Below are 23,621 nucleotides of genomic sequence, written 5' to 3' on the forward strand. Positions count from 1 at the left end.
TACTAAGGCTACGTAACGTATATTTTGGTGCCAATGCTGTTGCACTTTAATTTAAGTAAGATTATCAGTGCAGTATATTAGACTATTAGATGATGGTATTGATACTTTTAATTGAGTAAAATATCCAAGCTCTTCTGTCATTACTGTCTCATTTTGTAGTTGGCTGAGGTAGAGTCAGTTTTAGCTACTACCGTCATATATTTCTTAATATTCAATGTATTTTATTTTTTAAATCTTCATCTTCAAAGATTCTTTAACTTGCACATAGTGCAGAAATGTGACAAAAATTTAATGAGGGTTATTTCCTTGTTTGTTTCCAACCTATTTGACAAAAAAAGAAAAGTAAAAGAAAAAAAACACAGCGAAGATGCAATTTTATTTTGCCCCTATAGATAAAAACCTCTACAGTCACCAGTGTTGTTGGCCTCTGCTTGCCTCTAAATGTGTGTATAGTTAATAGTTCCCTGTGTGATTTTATTAAAGAGGTGTAGTTGTTACTTCAAACTTGCGTAGTAAAACATTTTGAAATTGTTTCACCACTTTACACTCACTGATCCCCCCTCTATTTATTTTTTCCTGTGCAAACACAACAGAACAACACAACATGAAATATAAAATCACACATATTTGATACCATAATCATCTTTTATTGTTTCTATTCCATACAAAAGGTGTTTATTGTGCATCATGACCACTCTTACAAACAAACAGCAAATCAATCGCGTGAGCATGAACGAGTGGTTTTCATGTCCGTCCTGAAAAACATTTGATGATTCGCATGATTTGACGTTTTTCTCCTCTTTGTTTTTTGAAGTGGAGTTGCTCACAGTCCTGCCTCGGTACGCTCTCGTGATTTTGATTTTTTTGCAGTCTCACTTACTCTTCGGGAGCTGGGTTGGCATACTGAGAGGGGTCATAGAGGTCACGTTTGAAATCATAAGGGTCAAAGTAAGGGTAGAGGGGTTTCTGGGGGGCTGCGGCTGCGGGGACACTTTCCTCTTTCACCACTTTCTCTTCCGCAGGTGCCTCCGGTGCGGACGTCTCCTGGACCGGGCGGGGAGGGTGATCGATGAGGCAGTCGGGGTCCCAGTATGGGTCGCAGTCGTACTCCATAGCTTTAGCAGTGACAGCAGGAGGGGGAGGTGGTGGGGCAGACTTTTTAGGAGCAGGAGGTGGTGGTGGTGGTGGTGGGGGGGGAGGAGCAGCAGCTTTTATCTCCTCCTCTGTTTTGGGCCGGCAGGCGGGGTTGTGTCGTGGGTCACACAGCACCGGAACAGCCCCAGTTGGCAGATAGACGATCTGAGGTTTGCACAGAGGATCTTTGGGGTGGCACAGATAGATCCTCTGGGCGTTCTCCAGGGGGTCTGGTGTCGGAGCAGGGGTGGTGGGAGGTGGAGGAGGCTGGGTGGTGGTAGCTGGGGCTACAGTGGTGGTCAGCACACCCAGGACACTTTGGTAACTGGAGGCATCCGGGCCATAGGTCAGCTCCAAGTGACGCATCTGCTGATACAACATCCTGATCTTGTCGATCTCGTAGATCTGAGCAGAGAAACATCAGAGAGGGGAAATAGTTTAGCTGAATTGTGAGATCAAAGTTGGAACACAATATGTAAGAACGCCCAATAAAGCTCAACTTACTCCTTCAATGTGTCCAATACTGTTGTAGAAGCGGTAGTAGGACTGGAAATCAGGGTTGCCTCGATACCATTTTGGGTCAGCCATCCTCTTGGGTCGAGAGTTAGTCAGGAAATCGTGTGCCTGAGCAGAGTCGATGTGGACCGAACTCCCTGTGGAGGATCAGAGAACAGGGAATCATAAAGTCTGTTATGATTTAAAGCAACAATATGTGATTTCCTGGAGCGAGATAGTCGATTATCGAGTCTCAAACACTGACAGCTCGAGTCGGAGTCAAAGATCTTTCTCCAGGAAGTTTTACACTTAAAATTTGTCAGGTACTTTTTTTTTGTTTTTTTGTTTTAAGGCCTAGCAAGGCACTAGTGGGATTATGTAATGTACATTTACTCTACAATTTACTGGAATTTTTACTCCGGATCATTTGTCCGACAGCTTTAGTTACAAGTTGCTTTCCAGATTATATGCATTCCAGTAAAACACATGTATCAGCATAAATATTATCTAAAAACATCATACATGAAACTGAGACAACTTTTACTATGATAACTTCAACATACATTTAGTTTGTAACACTGCTCTGTGTGATTTTATCTGTTTGTTTGTTTTCGCTTTCTATATGTGATTAACAAATAGACTTGAACAAAATTACAATCTGCAAGAAGGTGGCTTATTACATACCTCCAAGATTCTTAACTTTCACCAGAGATGTTGCGTCCAGCAAACCTGGAGGGACGCAGATCATTTATTAGACATTTACCCAAACAACAGTGATATCAGCAGCTGCAATCTTCCATTCAATCCTCATTCAAGATTTTACTGGTAAAGTTTGAGCTCCTGCAGAAATGTAAAAGAAGAACACGTCTTTCCAGTTTACTCAGACACACCTGGCAGTAACAGCAGGTAGCACAGCGCCCTCGACAGGGACACCTGGGAAATCATCCTCAGCATCTGCAATTGCAATGTCACACAAAACCCTGATTATGTTATTCCAGTCATTATTCTGTCTCACATCACTGCTGCTTTTGCAAAATGAATATTAAAAAGGATCCGTAATGTGTGTTATTCAATTTTCTGTGAAGTCACTTGTTTTTTCAATACAGCAGCTCTCAGATATTTATTCACAAACACTTTTGCTGTAACATTTGCAGATTATCTTTTAAACGTGTGGGTATTTTCTGCGTCATTGAATGCAAACTGCTAAATCTTCAAAACAAATGATGCAGAGCAAAGGTTGCACTGTGTGAACACCTCTACTCTCAAACCTGCCGTGGCTTCAAACGTGAAAAATAAAAACTAAACCTGCTCACCTGCCGTTGCATCTCCCCAGTCGTGGTCTAATCTGCTGCACGAGCTAACTTCTTCCTAAATACTGATGTTTGCACTGGGGCCTTTTCATTGGCTGCCGAGCTGCCAAGTAGGCCGACCTCCAACCCCTCGCGCATTTTCTGTTGAGACGTGGAAGAGCTCATTAGCACGCTGAGCAGGAAACAGCAGTTAAACACACAACTTCAAACAAAGTGTGACTCCTTGTAAAGCCACAAGAGTCGGCCCTACAACAGCAGGACACCGACTGGGTGCACAGACTGTCCAGCTCGTTCTACAGAAGTCACAGTCCTGGATAAAGCTATTGGTGCAGGAAGGTGTAATGCATTCAAAAACACTACATCTTCCTGTGCTGAATGTCTTTTTCTGCTTGGTTTATGCACCAGATATGCAAGATTTGGTGACGTGCACCGTGCTACTGTAGCCCTAACTCTTGACAAAACATGCCTGGCAGGTAAAAATTAACCCTCTGTCCCAAAACAGCTGGATATGTCCTTTCAACTTTGGTCTCGGCCAGCCAAAAAATAGAGGGGGGAGCCGTGTCAACTGCTGTTTAAGACCCCAAGAAATATGCAGGAATTATGGGCTAGCTTGTCTGAACACCAAGCAGATGCAGCACAGTCTGGGAAACGCTGTGTCGAGACTTCAGAACGCCACTTTTATTAGTTTACCCGTGAATGACTCGTAACCTATATGATAAAGTTACTATGTGGATAAATGTATGAAACCAGAACCACGTTTCCCTTTAATACTCTGTGTCTTTCCTGTCTCAGCTGATACATAATTCATTTGTTTTCATTTTACAACACAAGGTTGTATAACAGAATGTAGTTTATAGTCATTTTATTGTGCTACTAAAGATAGAAATGATATGGATAGAATAATAATCAATGAATCCTAAAAAAAACTAATTGCTATATTGAGAGTAGAGGTTGAGTTAAGAAGCCTGAGGAAAAAAAGCTGTTTTGTAGTCTGGTGGGCCCTGTGATGAGCTGGCGACTTGTCCAGGATGTACCCTGCCCTCGCCCAGAGACAGCTGGGATTGGCTCCAGCAAAAATCCCCCACGACCCCATAAAAGGGATAAAGAGGTTAGAGACAATGGATGGATGGATTGATGTAGTCTGGTGGTACAGCAGATGTATCTCTTTACATTTGTTCATTCATGCAACCTTTATTTAAATCTTTAAGAATCACTGAGGGCACTTAAAACAAACTAATGCACGCAAAGATGATTCACGAGAAAAGCAAACAAACAAAAACTGAACACAGTTAAAAAAAAATTTACATTCAAGAGCAAAGTTAGTTTTCCTGGTTTGGTTATTAGGTTATAATGTGTGTTGTAAAGGGCTCCAAGTGTGTGCACCACAAATACTTAAAGCATTTTCACAAAATGTTCTGATTTCTTGCAGGATTTTGGACTTTATCCTTTCACACAAATGAGTGTCACAGGGACCAGTCTGATGGGGAAGTGAACAGAACCTAACTCTGTCACATCTAAGAGTTAAAGAGGCCCACCCTGCCTTATAAGACAGCTTTCTGACTGGAAACATCACAACCTGGCATGATTAGTGAACAGGAAGTGGGTGAAACCACCCAGAACATCTACAGGGATCCATCTATAGGACATCTGTGATATCTCTGAGACCGAAGGATACTAAAGGACAACACTCACACTCAGTTTATTTTCATGAATTACGATTTATTCATCCATTTATCAGTTTACTTTTGTTTTCTTAGCAGCATAAAGGAAGTACAACAAGCATTTTTATCATATAACAATGTGTTGTCATAGGCTGACAGCATTGCTTGGCTCCTTCAATCATCTAAACCCATGAAATGTAATGTTTTGACTGGCTTGCTGACAAAATCGAATGCAGTCCAATGTGCACCTCAGCTCAGACTTACCTGACTGATATTTGCTTCATTACATTCTTTCGACTGGCCCGCCTGCTCAGTTGTTTGTCATTTCAACAGTGGAGCAAATTCTATCCTGCAAACCAGCAGGTGAGGCTGCAATCAGAGGAGACAGGGAGTCTATAGGACTCGCACCAGGTGGCTAATGGTGAAGATCATACTGTAATTGCTCTGCACGCATGACAAAAATAAAAGGGTGAGGGTACCTGTTACTGTCAAATGGTATACATTTATGTTAGCTGCACTTGGAGACAAGCAGCCGGCTCGCGAGATAAATCAACTTGTTTTACAGAAGGTGTAAGAAAGGCAAAAAAACACGCATTACCATCATGTAATGCTGTGATGTTAATATTTTTTCCGGGCTTTAATGATCGTCATTCTTTCTTATATTGACAATGTGTAATCAGTTATAGAAAAACAAATTGAGCTTAGTTCTTGTTAAAGTGAATCTGGATGAGTTTGACATTAAAGAGATTCTGAATTGTATCTCAATCTTTTTGTGCTGAATAAATGAATCAATGATTGAATGTGACCCAGAATCGTTCTCCTTGGTGGCCTTAAACACCTCTTTAACAGCAGAAAGTCACCTTTCATCTCTGTTCTTTATTTAAGTTAACCCCATCATGAAGGAGACCACGCGCTGGCTGCATTACTGCAACATAAAGCGGCGCTTGTTGCACAACTTTACCACCTCCAGGGTATCAATTATCTGAGCCTGTGCCCCTCTGATCTTCAAGTGAAATTACACCTTGTCCTGGAGCTCTCTGCAGGACTCAAAAGTAATGTTTTCAGCTCTATACCCTTCATTCCTCAGCCACACGGTGCCTCTGGGCAGTCCTTCCTCCTGCAGCTTAGCCTTGACCGTGAACACCAACCTACGAATATCAGCCACATAACCACTGTGCATGTTCACGGGTCGGAGCTCCTTCAAGCTTTGCAGATAGTTGGATGAAACTCATATATAATATACATACATGTTTTGCAGTAATCCCTCAAATTTGGTGATCAAACACATGTGACAAAGATATGTAACGGAGACAGGATACAGTTAGTAACATAATACAATTAAGCTATTGTCTAAAATGACATCAGTGCACTGAATCAGTAACCATCACTGGGAGTCAAATTTACATTAAGTAAATCTTTCTCAGCATCATAACTTCTTAAAACAAAGTTTTCATATGTTGCATATTGGACAACATATAGGCTGATACTCATGAGCCAATATCAGCCGACAATATTAACTAACCAAAATATCAGTTTGGGTCAAAAAGGCCTATATGGATTTTACATGAAGCATGCGATTATACTTTGATATTTAAGCGAAATAGCAATGCCCGGCACATTAACCTCTGATGTGCATTTATAAACACCAGAGGATTGTGGTCACAATTGTGGACGCACTAGCATTGCCAACATAAACCTCATTATCTGTGCAAAAAATGCATCCCAGGTCTACCTGTGCGATCTCCATGCTCACCTGCCCTTTATGCTCTGCCCTTTTATCACCGCTCCCCACTCCACCAGAGCACCGATTACACTCAGGTGTGCTAAGGTAGAGAGGGGGGAGGGTGCTATGAGAAACACACCTGCGCACAGAGAGAGAGAGAGAGACACACAACACACAGCAGAGGCACACGTAACATAAAAAACTCACTCTCTAAGAAAGACATTTATCTGGCCTGATTTTACATCAGCTGATACTACACCACCACTGTTACTTATTACTCTGTTACTGTTACTCTTATTTCAACATATATATTCCTCACATCCCTATCTCTAAATACAGTGCTGGCCCTGACCAATTTGGTGCCCTAGGCAAGATTGTAGCTGGCGCATCACAGTCAATTTTCACAAACAACTTTCACACAGAAACTGCATGTATATTCATGATGGTATTTCTTTTCAAAAGTCAAAACTATCAAACCAAATAATAACTGAAGAAAGAAACCTCTCCATTTCTTAATAGGCTTTGCTATGAAGTTATGTTTCTGTGGGCTTGTATAATATTTCAAAATAATAGTAGTAATAGCACTGGTAAAAAATAGTTGGTGGTTTGTTTTTTCCAACCGTGGATGACGGCGCCATAACCATCGCCCTTACAGCCTTTGCGAAGGGCCGGCTGCTTTGGTAGTCAAATTACCCTCAAAAACGTCAGTTGAAAATGAGCACTGGATGCTGGATGTGAGGAGTTGTTGGATGAATGTTGGAGCAGTCACGTAAAGGAATATTTTCACGTTGAAGTATTTCTGCATTTCTTTAAAGTAAGTACATGATCTTAGTACTTAATTTTTTGAATGTGTTTTTTGGTGAGATAGCAGGAAATGGGATGAGAGAGAAGGGAGATAACTCACAGCAGAGGGGCTGCGGGTCGGACTTGATGCAGGAATCCTGAAGTTGAATTTACCTTTTGCCTTTTAATCTATACCTTTTAAGACCACATTGCCACTCCGAGTTCTAACCAGCTGGAGGAACAAAGCACAAGAGAATTAACTGAGTGACCAACGCAATGCAAGGTTTATTAGAAATAAACCATTAGAAACCAGTGTTTGATCAATAAAAAACATCTGACAAAACTAAAAATGTAATACATTAAGCTTTGCCAAGCTTCAGGAGGGTCATGCAATGTAGGGACTCCCTCACAAATACCCAGTGGTGGAAGGAGTATTCAAATCTTTTACCTGGAAAATGGCTTTCAAGACTTTTTAATACTTTTTAAAGGGCCTTCATTTTCACTAAGTTGATTTATAAACTTAGCCCCTACATACACCCTACATACTTACTAAATAGTACATAATCACGCGAGAACACATTAACGAAAAGTGTATTATTTCCGTATCAGTCATGATATTCCCCGGAAGTAACAAAAGGTAAAATGGCGGAGGTAAGATGATTTTATTGTATTAACACTCCTCGAGACGATAAAGTTGAGTTGAGTTGAGTTAAGTTGAGATATAGACAATGCTCGTTGATACAGGTCTTTTGCATTTGGTGGGAAGACATGCAAATAGTCTTTCTGAACAGCTAGCGAGAGTATCACATAGCAAAGAAAGGGATGCATGGACCACGAGGCTCGTACTTTGTCTGACAATTCTGCATACGCCATGTGTGCCAACTACACAAAAACATAGGTTGCTGACTAAAATCAAACAATTAGCTTGCTGATTATCAACTTATGAATATGGGTGTAAGTTGTAAATGTAAGTTTCCCTTTGACTTCCTTGATATATCAACCATTATTTGCCATGATCTGTTTCCGTGTTTCCATGTCAATTTCACAGTCAAGGACTCTCTGCCAGATTATTCTCAAACTGTCACATATACTACGAGTTAAATAAACTGAGTAGTTGTAAAATGTTGACACCTTATGGCTAAATTAATTGTTAAGCTATTCCACAATCGGGTTACCTACTTCAACTGATGAAAACTTTGTTATCACACAGTGTCTAATTTGTAAGTACTTCAAAAAATCCTGTTTTGGTTCTGTTTTGTACTTACTGACTAATTCAGTGAATGACATGAAAATTCCATCTTTATAAACGTCACTTATTCTGTGTATGCCATTATCTAGCCATCGCTTCCAAAACAGGGATGTTTGTACTTCCCGATTGAGCCAGAGTAAAACATGAGGCTGTTTGTAAAGTTAAAGTTTGTGATGAAAAGAATGATGAAATTAAACCATTTATCATGACTGAAAAAATAGAAACAATAGTCGAGCCCTCATCTGAGGATCCCAGCTGCTATCTATCAAGGATACCTTAAGTGCTACCAGTGCTAACGATAAAGACATACAAGTGCATATGTTGTTGGTTTTTTTTTTTTGGGGGGGGGGGGGGGGGGGGGGTTGGTAGGGAGTCATGCTATGCGGGGTCGAGGTGAAGGCTGGAAAAATGAGTCTTGAGTCTTTTGCGGAAGATTAAACTCATGTTTCTCCAAAATTTAGGATTTTATTATACTGCAGATCCTAATTGAGTGGGCTGGTAATACTGCTCGGATCACCTTTACCAACGGATCAGAGGTTAGTTTGCTACCAGTCAGGTAAAAGCCTCAAACCAAACATGCTCTTAGATAATGTAACATATCGTTTTTATGTATCTTTCATACATGTATGTGTTTTTGCTTTTTACAGGGTCAAGGTGCCAGTGGGGGTACTGTTCCTGGTCAGGGCTCCTACACTGTCCATGGTCAAACTCAAGAGGAGGCCAGGGAATTGGAGTTCGCAGACACAATGAGGTAAAAAATCACGTGCAGAAAAGTATTTTCAATGTGATATTATTTCTTACTTGAAGAATCTAAATACTACTCACACCGCTGTTTATTTGTGATTATTATGATTGACTTACTATAGGCAGCTGACCTCTCAGTTCTCCATGCTCACTTTGGACGATGAGATCCCGATGGAGGTAGACTAGCTGGATTACAGGTATTTAAGTTCTATTGCGTGCTGCTATCAAATGCTGAATGTAGTGGCAAAATTTCAATTTAGTGTTCGTTTCATTAATCAAGCCACTTCCTTCAGCGTGCGCAGTAGATGGTTTCTGACTCGTATCCAACCCATTGATGAACAAGTTCATCCTTGATTTTAATCCAACACAAAGGGTCCGTAGTACAAGTCACATCAGTTTGATAAGGCTCGGACACGGTCAAAAGCTGTTAGCATCCAAACTGCTCACACTGTCTCAATCACAGCACACACCTGACTCAAACAAAGGCACACCTGTCTAATCACTGAGAACAACAACATAAGTCACCAGGCATCAGATATGTGCAGAAAAAAAATCATATTAGATAATAAACTATCACAATCAAATTAGACCTTAATTCTAAGTGTTCAAATCTTAACTAATATTATGCAAACTTCCAAAAACTAAATTTTCACCTGATTTGGCTCTTACACTGAGTGATGATGAACAAGATGATTATTTTCTAAACTCTGCTCCCAACATGACACGTCAAAGTGATTATTAAGTCCAAAAAATAGTTTGACATTTTAGGAAGTTATTTACTTGTTCACATTCTTGCAAGAGTAAGTTGAGAAGATGGATACAAATCTACCTGTCCATTAAATATGAAGTTTCAGCCGGGAGACCTTTAGCTTAGCATGAGGTTGCTGGGGAATCAGAGGGGAAATTACTGCAAAGTAACTGTAACACACTCCTGACACCACAACCAGCTGTTACACATAGTTTTCTGCATGGTTTAATGATAAAGAACATGTTAATTTAGGAGCCTTAGAAATTCTAGTAGGTGGGTTTTGTTACTTTAGAAACAGCCAGGTTAGCTGTTTCCTCCTGTGTACAGTTTTTATGATCAGCCAAGTTAACTGTGTCCTAGCTACATCTTCATAATTAACAGACAGACAGGAGACTGACTCTTAGCAAGAAAGTGAATATGCTTAATTCTTATTCAACGTGACAAATTGGTGACCTAATGAGCTGGTAAGCAAAGTTCAAATATAAAAAATACTCCCTCAAATTATTGACTGAACTCTATTAATGACTTCATTTTACATTGAGAGATAATTATAATACTATCATCTGTTACCAGTTACCCTGATTACCTGTGGAATTTTGATAAATGGACTTACATTTCTATGTTTCTTTTCCAGTGCAAGGGAGCTCCGGGGGGAGCCAAGAATCAAACCAGGAAGCGTCTGATTACCTCCTGGATACATCTGGCCCAGTATTTTTCAATACCCTCTATGGGTTATGTATTATCCTAAAGTATTGATTAAAGAAAAATAAGTCCCTTATAAAGATGCCTTTGTGTTTGATTGCCTGTATGCTAGAAGAATAAATTGATAATATTTCATGTAGAGAGAGCCTGCACAACTTCATATCTGGCAAGACTTCCTCATTTACTAAAACTGGATTTGGATGTATACTGCAGCTATATTGCCACAAAACCTCTCACTTGACCTCCTGGCTGTAATAAATTCTGAATATTCAGATACAGACATGACGACTTCAGAACTCTGAATTCTAAGGATCAGATTAAGTGTCTTGGCAGCATATGGTGCCTTCCAGGTCATTAAAGAAGAGAGGCAAAATCTGGAATTAAAAATGGCAGTGTTATCTTCATTCCTCATTCCCATTCATGAACAAAGTATCTCATATCAGTTAACGAGTCATTTTCCATTCTCTGACTTTAAAGCAAAACATTGGAAACGAGTCATTAACCGTTTCCCGACTGACCAGAGGAGTGTGGGGTGAGATATGCTGAAACAGAGGTGCTGAAGCTCTACACTTTCTTCAAGCTTGTGAATCGAGAGGCATTTTTTTTTTTTTTTGGCTTCAGCAAAATTAATATCATAGGGGAATGAGGGCCACCCTGGAACTCCAAAGGCTTATTAGCTTTGATTTTCATAAAATGTGTTGGTCCTCCTGTAAAATGTTTTTCCCTAAGACATTATGTGAAGTCTTGGCTTCAGAAGAAACATGTCTTGGCTAGCAACCTCCAGGCAAGAGCACGTGAAAACAAACTTTATGTTATGAGCAGCTAAATGATTGTGATGAAGTGAAATGATGATAGTAGTGAACGACTGTTGATAGAGCTGATTGGAGTCAGAATCTTGTACTATGTTCATATTGGTTTTGACAGAGAATAAACTTGTCCTTTATTCATAGACTCCACTCCCTTTGCTGGTTATGTCAGGGCTGCAATTATTTCACGTTTATTGTCAGTAATGTTCAAGTCTTTTCAGACATCTGTGGTGATAAATAGCACCAACGTTTACGTGTTACTGATTTTGATAAATAATTTTTATATCCAGTGATTTTACCTACTAATAATGACAATCATTGGGACAAGAAAATTAACAAAGTCTGCAAATCATAATAAAACACTGCGACTGCCTGGCTGGCTTTTGCATAGAGCAGGTCTAAACCGTACTCTTTAATTTAATAAAACAAAAAACTCCTATTGTCAAGCCTTCTAATGTTTTTTTGTTCAGATTCCCCGCTTGAAAGGGACCCGATTCATCTACCCCGAAATGATGAACTGGAATTCACTCAATGACCAAACACTTTGCATTTAGATTTTGTAGGTCTTAAGGTTTTTAGCATTGTAGTCTTTTAGCAGGTGAAAAAACGGCTGCCAATCGGGTGCTGTAGATCATCAGTCCTGCATGCCTTTGCTGGCGATCACAGCAGTTTTTAAGACAGTCTCTTAGATTATACTGTTCAAGTTTTTAGCCGCAAGTCAACGTTATTTTGATTTATATATATATATATATATTTATATATATTATTTATATATATATTATTTCATTTACTCACTTATTAAATATAATATAAAATATAATATACTATGCCCTCTTTCACTTCATACAGTTTATATTTTTATACATATATGTTTATAAATACATACAAACAATAACACCACTTTTTTATATATTTTATTCTTTCTCCTTTTTTTAGGTGCAGTACAAGTGACAAATGTGATTTGAACATTTATTTATATATGTTCAAATATATATATATATATATATATATATATATATATATATATATATATATATATATATATATATATATATATATATATGTGTGTGTGTGTGTGTGTGTGTGTGTGTGTGTGTGTTCAAATCACATTTGTCACTTGTACTGCACCTAAAAAAAGGAGAAAGAATAAAATATATAAAAAAGTGGTGTTGTTGTTTGCTGAGCATCAAGACACAAGCAGTAAGGAATGACGTGTAATACCTTTTTGCGGATGCTTTGTGAAAACTCCAGTATGACGTTGACGTACGGTCCATGGTTACCAGATGGACGTGTGACGTGTTAGTGACGTGTCCTCCTGCCACACACAGAACCTCCACTAGGTGGCAGCACGACTCAACGACACCGGAAATGTCCCACGGTTTGTCAGTTCCTTTAAGGTTGTCGAAGTTTTGTAGTTCCTGTGTAGTTGACCTGTCAGCGTTGTAGTACAAGCTGTCACTGCTGATAATTTGTCCTGTCCTTCTGGTAGTTGCAGTTTTCCGCCAGCGACACAGCGAGCTCCAGGGCGTGGGGCACACGGGATTATTAGTACTTAACCGTTGTTGCTGGTGTCAGCTAAACGAGCGAGCTAACGGCTAAAGTTAGCTAACAAGCCAGACAGCCTGACAGCTAGCCTGCTAGCTAGCCTTCGACGGTAGCTAGCTGGCTTTTTTTTTTCAGTTAGCTAGCTAACCTGCTGGCGGTACGACGCTAGGAAGCCGCCCACTCCTGCAAAGCAGCTTTCCGGACAAAAGAGTGAACGGTAAGTAGGTAGAAACTTAGAGTGACGGTCTAACGTCAGCTAACATCACTATCAGTGTTGTCTGAGTTAGTTAGCGTATTGATTTTAAGGATTTTTGCCTGAGGCAAAAGCGTCCAGTAATCCGGGCTTTGACAGTTCAGCTGCAAAACCAGTCCCACCAGTACAACTCCTCAGTCAGCTGCTGTGGTTACTGGTTTCACTTATGTCACTACTTTTGATAACTTGTGGCATATTCCTGTCTGTTTGTGCCACGTTATCCGAGTGACCTATTGAAATGGAGGAGAAAGCAGACATTGGGAACATTGTGTGAAATGCAGCTGAAGCATGTGGTTCTCAAAGTGTGGTCCTGGAACCACCAGGAGGCCAGGGATGGGTCTCTGTGGCCCAGCAGCAAAATGGACATTTAGTTTCTTCATTTCTTAATGTTTTAACTGTAGTGTAAGTACAAGAAACAGAGTACAACTGTGACTATATTTTCACACTGTTACACCCCAACACTAGAGTTTAGAGTCAGTACTCCGAGCTTAAACACTTAATGATTAGTCAACAGGAAGTTAATCGGAAACTAATCTGATCTATGATTAATCAGTAATTTATCAAGCGTAATGTCAAACATTCTGTGGCTATAGCTTCTTAAATGTGTGGCTGTTCTTCATTTAAAATGGTTATAAAGAGAACATAATTGGGTTTTGGGCTGTTTGTTGAACCAAATAAACAATTTGAAAACTTGAGATTTGACTCTAGTGGTCTACATTTACTATCCTCTGTTTTTGTAGGATTAATAATTATCTGCTAATGGAGAAAAAATGATACAAAAATACCAAAATTCTTGTAGCTACTTTAAATCCAAGATGTATTCAAGAATAATACGAGATTGGGGTTTTTTTGAGAGACATTTTTTTCTCAAGATAAGGTTTGAGGGGCTATCATGGCCCTCTGGTTAGTTGAGAATTGGCACTGCCTTTTTGTTTCTTTCTTATTTTAGCAGCCTGTTTCAGTAATCATGGTATCTGCTGCCTGTGTAAATCTTCTCTGTCAGAGTGTGAGAAGCCTTCAGGGCTTCTCACTCAGTGCTCAGCTGTTGCCAAGAGAATGAGGCAGGGGGTTGCTTGTGTAAGTGCCCGGAGTCAGATCAGGTAGCTGTCACCGACAGGAACGTGTAGATCGTGTCATGTATGTCTGGCGCTCATTGTACTGAGTCACACTGTAATAACTGACACACCAGCAGAACTATAGCTGAGGGCGTTTAACACTTGAGAGAAGGCAAGATATTTCAAAAATAATGAAACCTCCCTTTAATGACCTTTTGGCTTCATTGTTGGTGGTGCATTGGTATGTGTGGAATGGGGCAGAGCCCTTAACCATAACACAGGAGCCCTTGTAATAGGATATCAGCATGAGTTTGTATTCTTCCACTAAATTTGGACGGATAGGGTGCATGTCACATTATCACTGTGGATGGGATCTTTGAATGTGTGTCAATTTTTGCTCAGCATAAAGTCATGTGAGATTTCAGAGACTATTTCAGGTCCCAGTTCAGATCTGCCAGGATTCACAGGACAGTTTTAGAGCCTGATCACTGAACTTCTCCTCCAGGTTTATTTGGTTGTTCAGCGTGAAATAATTCACAAAAAAGCAACTGAATTATTTGGATCTGTATTAGCCACTACTGAAGTAGAAGCTAGTGAAAGTCAACTCATATTATAAAACAATTAAAATCCCAAGGCAAAAGGTCACAAATCAAAACTGCAAAAATCAATTAAAATAAGGAATCTACAACAAGAACATTACAAATGGCAACAAAAAATACATAGATAATAAGCAAAACCATTGATAGAGCTTAAAAAGCACAGTAGAAAAATAAATATGAAACATGACCAGGAAAGTTGCTAATGAAAATATAGTCAGATATTATGAAGCAGCTCTTGTATCATTCTATCACGTTTAAACTCTTTAAAACAGTTTTACTCATTAAAATAGTCATTTCTGATGGTGAACCATTTAATATTTGCATCCCTCTTTTCAAAACAGTCCGTGACCTTGGTACATGCCGACTATTAAAGCTATGACCGTTACTGTGATAGACTTATTTTAGTCGGTGTTTCTTTAGACCAAACTAAACTATAACTCATATGATTTCAGAAGATGATCAGCAGATCAAACATCAGATTGATGAGTTTGTTTTTGATGTACTTGCTAATGGAGTTATGTATGTCTTATGAGCAGCATCAAATATACAAAATGTAATGTGTGCAGTCACAAGAAAGTAATCTAGCTGGCTGTTACGTACAAACAAAGCCAGATGAAGTCTGGCGAAACAACACTGGAGATCTTTTGCCAAATCTGATGACAAGGTGATCTCAGCCACACTCAACTTTTGAAAAAGACAGACAAAGAATCTGGAGCGAAGGCAGGACATGGTTCATTTCTCTATGTTTAGAAACAACATGTTTCATGTTGAAACAGGTGGTGATTGCTTATTTTCTTTTAGCTGACCTTTATATCTTTGCCAGCTAACTAAACCCGTTGTGTCCTGGTTGTTCATTCAGCCACAGGACATACTTCTCTAATTCTCCCCCTGTGGTACTGGGTCAGAGTTGACTGAATATATGTCATCTGACATAACATCACTGCAGTCTGGATCTGCAGTATGTCTGTACGATATGTTATGTAACACTTACTTTAATTATGTAGCATGGAGTTCATGTCTGGAACATTTTACAGAGAAGACTAGTTTCTGTTTTTCCCTTTTTTTAGAGATTACATTAGTGTCTGTGAATTCTGCTGTGTTTTAATTGCTTTTGTTTTGACCTTTGACACAGATGGAGGCCCAGAGCTCCAGCGGACTGCTGCTGTCCAGAAAGAGGAGAAGAGACGGCTCCAATGGGGAGACCGAGGAGGGAGAGAGGCTTGGGAAAATCCCCAGATGTACTGTGGTGAGTCAGCTGCGTTTGTCCAGTGTTTTCTAAACACTCTGTGCACTGCACGTATGTGCATGCATACCTGTGATGCACTGATAAGATGAAAATGTAGAACTTCATATCTCACAGTAAACACGATAAAAATCAAGGTTTTTTTAGAGAAACTACAAGGGTTGTAACGGTACACAGAAAGCACAGTTCAGCACAGACTTGGTTCAGCTAGGAAAAAGTAACAAAAACTCCCAAATGCAAGGCAAGGTATTATTTTTCATTTATTTCTAACGAACAGTGGAGCAAGTTACAGTTTTTTAAATTGCATTTGAAAGGCAATAAAACACATGAGCAATGAAATAAATTGCCTGTAAGACACGGTAAAAACAAAATCGGGCAAATAAGTAATTGCAGATTCTAAAGAGGTTTTGTATCTAACTAACTGGAAAGCCACAGTAACAGTAAAGTTTTATGCCCTGATTCAAATGAGCTGACAGTTTTAGCAGACCTCAGGTGTTCAGGACGCAAATTGCTTGCAAATTGCTTCATTAATGACACAGTGTGTCAGTGTCTTTTTTTCAGTCTTCATTTATTGTGTTGCTTTTGTTGTTTTAATGGTGGTTGTTAAACAGCATTTAGATGCATTTCCGCCACTTACTGGATTGGAGTGTGGATCAGAACAATTATAGTTCCGCCCACTGACATTTGAGAGACGCATTCATTATTTCAAAATACGCACCGAACTGTGACGTCTTTACCGAGACCGTGTCGGGACAAATATATGTACCGTTACACCCTTGAACCTTTGTTTCCTACAGAGGTCTGAAATTATTTTGCTCTGTGCATCATGTGTCAGAATTTGCGTTGTCTGATAATAAGCGTGCTTAAAAAATGTAATCAGCTGTTTTTCCACAAAAGCTGCACCCCTAAATTTCCACATTCTGTTTGTTACTGATTTACAGCATCTTAATTTTACTTCTTAGCAGTGAAAAGTAATTGAATCACTCCAGTATCCTGTATAACTAGACAATGTCTTTGATCACTGAGATCTTCCCCTTCTGTTCGTATGGATCCTTTAGGGATTGAAGCATCCCGCACCTTTCGCAGATGAGCTGGAGCCCGCAGATGGTAAACCCTATGAGAGAGTCACCATGGAGCAAGCCAAGAGGGGAACACCACGTGAGTCTTACTGATGCTTCATGGTCTTACGAGTCCTGTCATGTTTGACTTTGTCCTCCTGTTTTTAATGCATTCTCCTTTCGTTTCTCAGTATTTTATATCGTAGTATTCATTTCCTCTCACAGTACAAATCTAGATTCCATCTATACAAAAAATATGTTTTCATCGCTGGATGTCTCGTGTCTCTCCGTCCAGCTGACAGGCCGGTGCGGGTGTATGCAGACGGCATCTTTGATGTTTTCCACTCGGGTCACGCCAGAGCACTCATGCAGGCAAAATGCCTTTTCCCAAATACGCACCTCATTGTTGGAGGTAAGTGTGAGTCTGTCAGGATTTCACAGCAGTCTTATTAGCTGCTTCTGTCGTGAGTGTGAAACTCAAAAGAAAATCAGGGATCAGTTGAGATAGTTCCAGTATGAGTCTCATGACGTCTGACATCTGGGAAAAGTTAGATAACTGATATTGTATCAAGATGGAGAAAGCTCACTGAGGCATACTGTGAGTTATTGCTAGATATTATCAGGTCTGTTTTGTCCTCTGGAAAGAGAAATGGTGCCGTTTTTTTCATTGCAGTGCAGAAAAAATAAGCCAGAGTCACATTAATGTTGACCACAGTGTTTTCTGCTTCCCCTTCTGCCTTCAGTTTATTACATTTCAATCTTCAAATCTTCCTTTTATCTTTGAATTTTGTTAAGAATTCAAATCAAATTTAAGGCATTCAAGCAATAACTTCTGCATCTTTTTCTTGCAACCTCTTTAAAGTGTGCAGTGATGACCTGACCCACAAATACAAGGGCTTCACAGTGATGAATGAGGACGAGCGCTACGATGCCATCAGACATTGTCGCTACGTGGATGAAGTGGTGCGAAACGCTCCCTGGACGTTAACGCCGGAGTTCCTCGCAAAACATCGCGTGAGTGGATGAAATGGAGACACGCCCTGCGTTAAAAGGCAGAAACTATAATAAGAGTCACTCAATCTGTTAAATAATTGACATCTTTAGTTGAGAGACAAACATTTTTGTAAAATAATCACCATCTCTGAACCTCTTTAACCTTTTTCCCTGCGTTTTCTTTTGTGTATTTATGTTTTTGTACATTTTGTAGATCTGAATCTACTGTGTTGATGTATGTTGTCATCACCTCACCAGATTGACTTTGTGGCCCATGACGACATCCCATACATCTCAGCGGGCAGTGATGACGTGTACAAGCACATTAAAGAAGCTGGTGAGTGTCAAAGGTACCAAGATTTGTAGTGTGATACGCAACTTATTACAGGGATACAGTTCAGTTTTTTTTAATTCTTGTGTAACATTAGCTTCCCCTGGTTCTCTCACAATAAACGTTTTCACTCCTCATGGCGAAGCCCAACCAACTAAGGCAATGGGTGCCAGCCAATCAGAGGCAGAGTGGGGCTGCTGATGACTTTGTTGTGGTGATGATGTGTTGTCTCCACGTGCAATAGTTGTGCAGTGGGGTAAAGAACAGAAATCAATGCATGCAGACACACATGAGTTACATACGTACATGGTAGTTGCAGGTAAAAGAAATACAAATGAACAGTAATATTTGACAATACCTGTTTTAAAGGGTTATATAAGGGGTGACGAGAGTAAGGCTCTGATTATACCGAGACTTGTCACTACAGGTGCAGTTTCATTGAAAACACCTTAGAAAAAACCGGGTGGTACACCTGTGGAGCAGGTCTGTGTTAAACTGAGCGATCAAGTCTAATTAATGTTGTAGGTACGGGCTCATGCTGAACAGTGAACCTTTATGTGCATATTAAAACAGTTAGAAAAGTGTGTAACTGGCAATATGTCTCAGTGTGATCGAATGTTAAAGGTGTAATATAAATATATATTGTATAAACATGCTGATTCTGAACATGTTGGGACAGGAGCATCAAAAGTCTGGGAAAAGACTCATTAAACACCTGTTTGGATCGTTCCATAGGTAAACAGGTTCACTGGTGACAGGTGATAGTGTCACGATTTGGCATTAAAGGCTCAGGCTTTCCCAGGTCAGATGGGGCGAGGCTCACCACTTTGTGAAACACATGATCGTGTATATAGAGAATATGACGGCATGAGCTCGGGAACAGGAACATTTATTTGCAAATAACCGCATTACAATCATTTGTGCCAGTTTCAGCCCCTGGTTAGAGCCGTCTCTTCAGTTCATCTTCACCTCAGGCTGATGGACAGAGTTTAATTCGAAACATCTGACTTTTAAATGCCCTCCACAGGTATGTTCGCTCCCACCCAGCGCACAGAGGGCATCTCCACCTCCGACATCATCACACGCATAGTCCGTGACTATGATGTGTACGTCAGACGCAACCTGCAGAGAGGATACACAGCAAAGGAGCTCAACGTCAGCTTCATTAACGTACGAAACTTGGCTTTGGTTTGAATGGATGAGAGGAGAGCTTATAATGTAAACGTGGCAGTTACAGATCTCTTATCTTATTTTTGTAACCTGTCTTTCTCTTTTCAGGAGAAGAAGTACCACCTGCAGGAGCGCGTGGACAAGGTGAAGAGGAAGGTCCGTGACGTGGAGGAGAAGAGCAAAGAGTTCGTCCAGAAGGTGGAGGAGAAGAGCATCGATCTTATCCAGAAATGGGAGGAGAAATCCAGGGAGTTCATTGGCAACTTCCTGCAGATGTTTGGCCCTGAGGGAGCTCTGGTAAGGATGTTGGTTTTGTCGTGTCTTTCGTCACTGTTTAATCCGGCGGTTTCGCCAAGAACACACCCTTATTTACACCGTAGTTGCAGAGGTAAGAAGGCTTGAGACTTACCCTGACTTGCATAACAGTGGCCTCTGCGCTGGTATGAGGTTAATAACCACTCACGTCCTTGAAAGTATGAAAAACATTCACAAACCTAGAAATTGTTGGCATGCTCACGGAACATGCAAATCACTGTGCAACTGTACTGTCAGGTCACACACCACCAGCTATGAATAAGATTTCGTAGAAGATTCGGTTCGATCTGATTGTGTTCATTATAAACATTTCTGAAAGAAATAGTTTGACATTTTGAGAAATTTTGAGAAAAGTGTTAGTGGAGATACTTGTGAATCTTCACCCAGAAGATGGTAATCTAACATAGCTTCACATAATGACTGTAAACAAAGGGAAAAATCTTGCACAACAACAACTGTAACAATTTAAGTCATTTACTATAATGGTTTTGGAGCTAAAATAGACTTTTTGTGATTGTGGTTTTATAAATGAAATGTATGGTGCTGTTAGACCAACATGTTAAAAATGGAGAAAGGTAATCTCATCCCCAGGTCGTCAAACACCGACACTCTGGGTTGGCGGCTTGGCCCGAGCTCGTGTTGGTTTCTGATGAGTCTCTCCCCTTAATCAGTTTTCCGCCCCGGTCTATCAACAGCTGCCCAGATCTGTTTGCTGACTCATTTTTGCACTTTTGAGTTTTGTTTTTTATCCATATGGAAAGTATGACGCCATCCGGGACCAATTAAATTTTTCAGTCTAATTCTCAGGTCGTCAGAAACCTTTTTTTTTTTTTTTAAGACTGAGTGAAAATGTTCTTTTTGAAAGGCTAATTGCCTCTACTGCTTTACAAGCGTTTTTAATTTCTCAAAATGTCTGACAGATATCTCTAAATGGCAGTTGTTGAGTCTGTAATCGGTCACTTCGGGGGTTTATATGATGAAACTCAACATTTGTCAGTGTTTCTCCATATCACAGTAATTCTGTTGCATTAGTGCCGAACAGAACTTGCACAATGTTACTCAACTACTTCTGCTTCTGCTACTTAAAGGGCTACATGATTAAATAGACTGAAGCGGGGTTTGAGCTCCTCGTGTGTTTATCCTCATGTTTCCGTCTCTCCTCCACAGAAACACATGCTGAAGGAAGGGAAGGGCCGCATGCTGCAGGCCATCAGCCCGAGGCAGAGCCCCGACAGCAGCCCCACCCGTGAGGAGCGCTCCCCCTCTCCCACCTTCCGTCTCCCCTTCTTCACCAAGACCTCCCCGCCCCCCTCGCCTCCTCCCCACCACAGCGGGGCCCGCGGATACCTCATCAGCGAAGACGACGACGAAGACGACGAAAACTAGAGCGCGTTTGAATCCTGCAGTCAGTCAGTGCTGCCGGTTCACTGAGCTGTCGAGTCACGTGGTTTTCATCGAGCTCCTGCTTCCATTTTCTTTGTTTGTTTGTTTATGATTTTACTTTGAAATTTAGCACTTCAGTCACATTCACTTAAACAGTTTCTCCACCGCTCTTGTTTTTAACAGCCGATTTTGTCCTCGTTTTTTTTCTTGTGTTAACGGTCAGTACAAGTTACCACTAGTCACCTGAGTTCTTTGAAAATGATTTATCTCAGTCACTTTTGATGTTATTAGTCACTCACTGGCACTTAGGAGTTTTCGCAGGGGTTACACTCGGTGCACTCTTCCACCTGTGACGGTATTCTTGAGGTTGTCATTGTAGTTTTTTTTTGTTTCAGTCACGGCTTTAGTGGAAGGGCTCGCAGGTTTTTGGTCACTTGTTGGAACAGCACATGTAGTTTGGTGAGCTGAGACCTCACAACAGAGACACTGCTGGATTTTCTCCAGGGGAGCTTTTTCAGAGCAGAAAACTGGACTTCTCAAAAGATCTGCTCGCGTGGGGGCAATATTCTGCTCATACTAACAAGAAACCAACCTGGCTTTTGTTTTTCTTTTGTTTTCTTAAATAACAGGGAAACTCCAGATTACATCAGATCTGAGAGTCGAGTGTTAAATGTCTACTTACAGCAGCTTTTCCCCACATTCGTCTGCCTGCTTCGGGGGTTGTCGGTGTGTGTGTGTGTGCATGTGATGTTTGTGCGTGCAAGCTCTTACGTCAGCATGTTTGAAATGTCTTCTGTCAACATCCTCCACCTCGTGACAGGTCTGGGTTCAGCTTTGACTTGACTGCATATAGTAATAAATTTGCTTTTAAGTGTTCTTTGTCTGCTGACAAGATTCGGTCTTTGGAAGACTCGTAGTTTGAAACTGGACGCCTTTCCTGTGGCGTGAAGAAAGTCATGCAAGGATGACCCGTTTTAAATGTAGAAAATACTTATTTTTGTAGATTTCCTCTGTCCTTTCTCTTTCCTGTGTACAGATAACGATCGTAATCATCCCTGTTTAGAAGTGCTTTGACAGTCGGAGCTGTGAATCAACACGAGCAAGGCTGGAGTATTTTTCTGCATCACCTGGGCCTGTAGGGAAGTAATAATATCTGATACACATGATGACAATAAAAAGTATTACATTTTCATATAGCAAAGAAGACCTGAGATCTGTCTTATTGCCCCACATCTTATCTTTCGGTTAGTCGGAGCACAAACAGGATTGTTTTCTGAATCTGGCCTCCTCATTGGCAGCAGATAAACAGCAAAATGTACAAGCCCGTCCCAAAAATGTACCAATCCAAAGGTGAACCTGAGGTGTCTTTTGGCAGACACGACTGCAGTGTGAGGGGTCAAAAAAATAAAAAAAAACTCCAGATCAACATTTTACGTAGCTACCTCCTCTTTCCCTAAACTGGCTCTGTTTCCCAACATGAGCACAAGGGACGAGCGTCATTTTTCCTCTCTGAACGGAGCCATTGTTGCAGCACCGAAGCAAAATGACTGGGTCAGATATTTGAGATTTTCTGGGCTCGGTGCGTCTCATCTGGAGCGATTACAAAAGCGTGTTTGTTTCTTGTACATCTGCAAAATGAAGCATCACAGGTGGATCTGAAGATGTGACGCAGTACTGTCAGATGACACTAATATAAATGCTGTGGGATGTCAGATTGATCTGTTCCAGGCTCGGTTTCCCAAAAGCACTTGTGCTTTCAATCAGCCAACAAAGACTGCCACTATTATTGTGGGCATAAATCAGATTTTAAAGGTTGGGAAATATCTGAAAAGGATTACCACAGTTGTGAAGTTGTACGTTTAGTATTTAGCAGAGGAAATCTAGCCTAGATTTTGGTGCTAAGCTACTTTTGGGAAGCCTCGCCTTGATTCTCGTGGAATCTCTTCCCTTAAATCCTCAGTAAGCGCATGTTACGATGTGTCCACGTTACGATTCAAGGTTCAAGACTCGAGGCCGATTACGGCCGCTACTACTAGATACAAATGTAAATGTTTTTAACAGCAAGTGTTTTAAATCATGTGTTATTTTACTGTTTGGGTTTATTTTTTTGTGTGTCTTGGATATAGAGAGAGCAAGACAGGAAAAATGTATTAAACATGTTGGCCAAAGCATTTTCTTGATCTTGACCAGTCATTGTCTCCCATAATTGCTGAGTAATGACCTTTTGTCTTCCATCGCAGCAATCTTTATAATTTGTAGGCAATAACTGACATTTTTTAAGCAGTTATATTTGTCAAATGAATAGACAGGATGAAAACTAG

General features: G+C 40.4%; 2 protein-coding genes and 1 long non-coding RNA gene across 5 annotated transcripts; 2 read left to right on the forward strand and 1 right to left on the reverse strand.

The window, feature by feature from the left end:
• Nucleotides 1-749: 749 nt before the first annotated feature.
• Nucleotides 750-5,000, reverse strand: LOC115572479 (leucine-rich repeat extensin-like protein 3). The gene is made up of 6 exons (XM_030402609.1): nt 4,865-5,000; nt 2,943-3,080; nt 2,520-2,583; nt 2,314-2,358; nt 1,639-1,787; nt 750-1,539 (listed from the first exon to the last, which is right to left on the reverse strand). Exons 2-6 carry the CDS (start codon nt 2,952-2,954, stop codon nt 877-879), a joined length of 933 nt encoding a protein of 310 aa, XP_030258469.1. The 5' UTR covers nt 2,955-3,080; nt 4,865-5,000; the 3' UTR covers nt 750-876.
• Nucleotides 5,001-7,060: 2,060 nt separating this feature from the next.
• LOC115572480 (uncharacterized) lies at nt 7,061-10,615 on the forward strand. Of its 3 annotated transcripts, XR_003982088.1 has the most exons (5): nt 7,061-7,137; nt 8,817-8,911; nt 9,003-9,106; nt 9,222-9,296; nt 10,482-10,615. It is a non-coding gene; the product is annotated as an uncharacterized LOC115572480 (long non-coding RNA). The 3 variants fall into 3 exon arrangements; XR_003982086.1 differs by lacking the exon at nt 7,061-7,137 and having other exon boundaries at nt 8,732-8,911; XR_003982087.1 differs by lacking the exon at nt 7,061-7,137 and having other exon boundaries at nt 8,732-8,891.
• Nucleotides 10,616-12,693: 2,078 nt separating this feature from the next.
• Nucleotides 12,694-23,471, forward strand: pcyt1aa (phosphate cytidylyltransferase 1A, choline a). The gene is made up of 9 exons (XM_030402608.1): nt 12,694-13,117; nt 15,940-16,053; nt 17,109-17,208; nt 17,404-17,520; nt 17,971-18,122; nt 18,360-18,438; nt 19,460-19,602; nt 19,711-19,899; nt 21,085-23,471. The coding sequence occupies exons 2-9, from the start codon at nt 15,940-15,942 to the stop codon at nt 21,301-21,303; spliced, it is 1,113 nt and encodes a 370-aa protein (XP_030258468.1). The 5' UTR covers nt 12,694-13,117; the 3' UTR covers nt 21,304-23,471.
• Nucleotides 23,472-23,621: the final 150 nt, after the last annotated feature.

Source organism: Sparus aurata, chromosome 21 (genome assembly GCF_900880675.1).
Source record: "Sparus aurata chromosome 21, fSpaAur1.1, whole genome shotgun sequence".
Classification (NCBI taxonomy): Eukaryota; Metazoa; Chordata; class Actinopteri; order Spariformes; family Sparidae; genus Sparus; species Sparus aurata.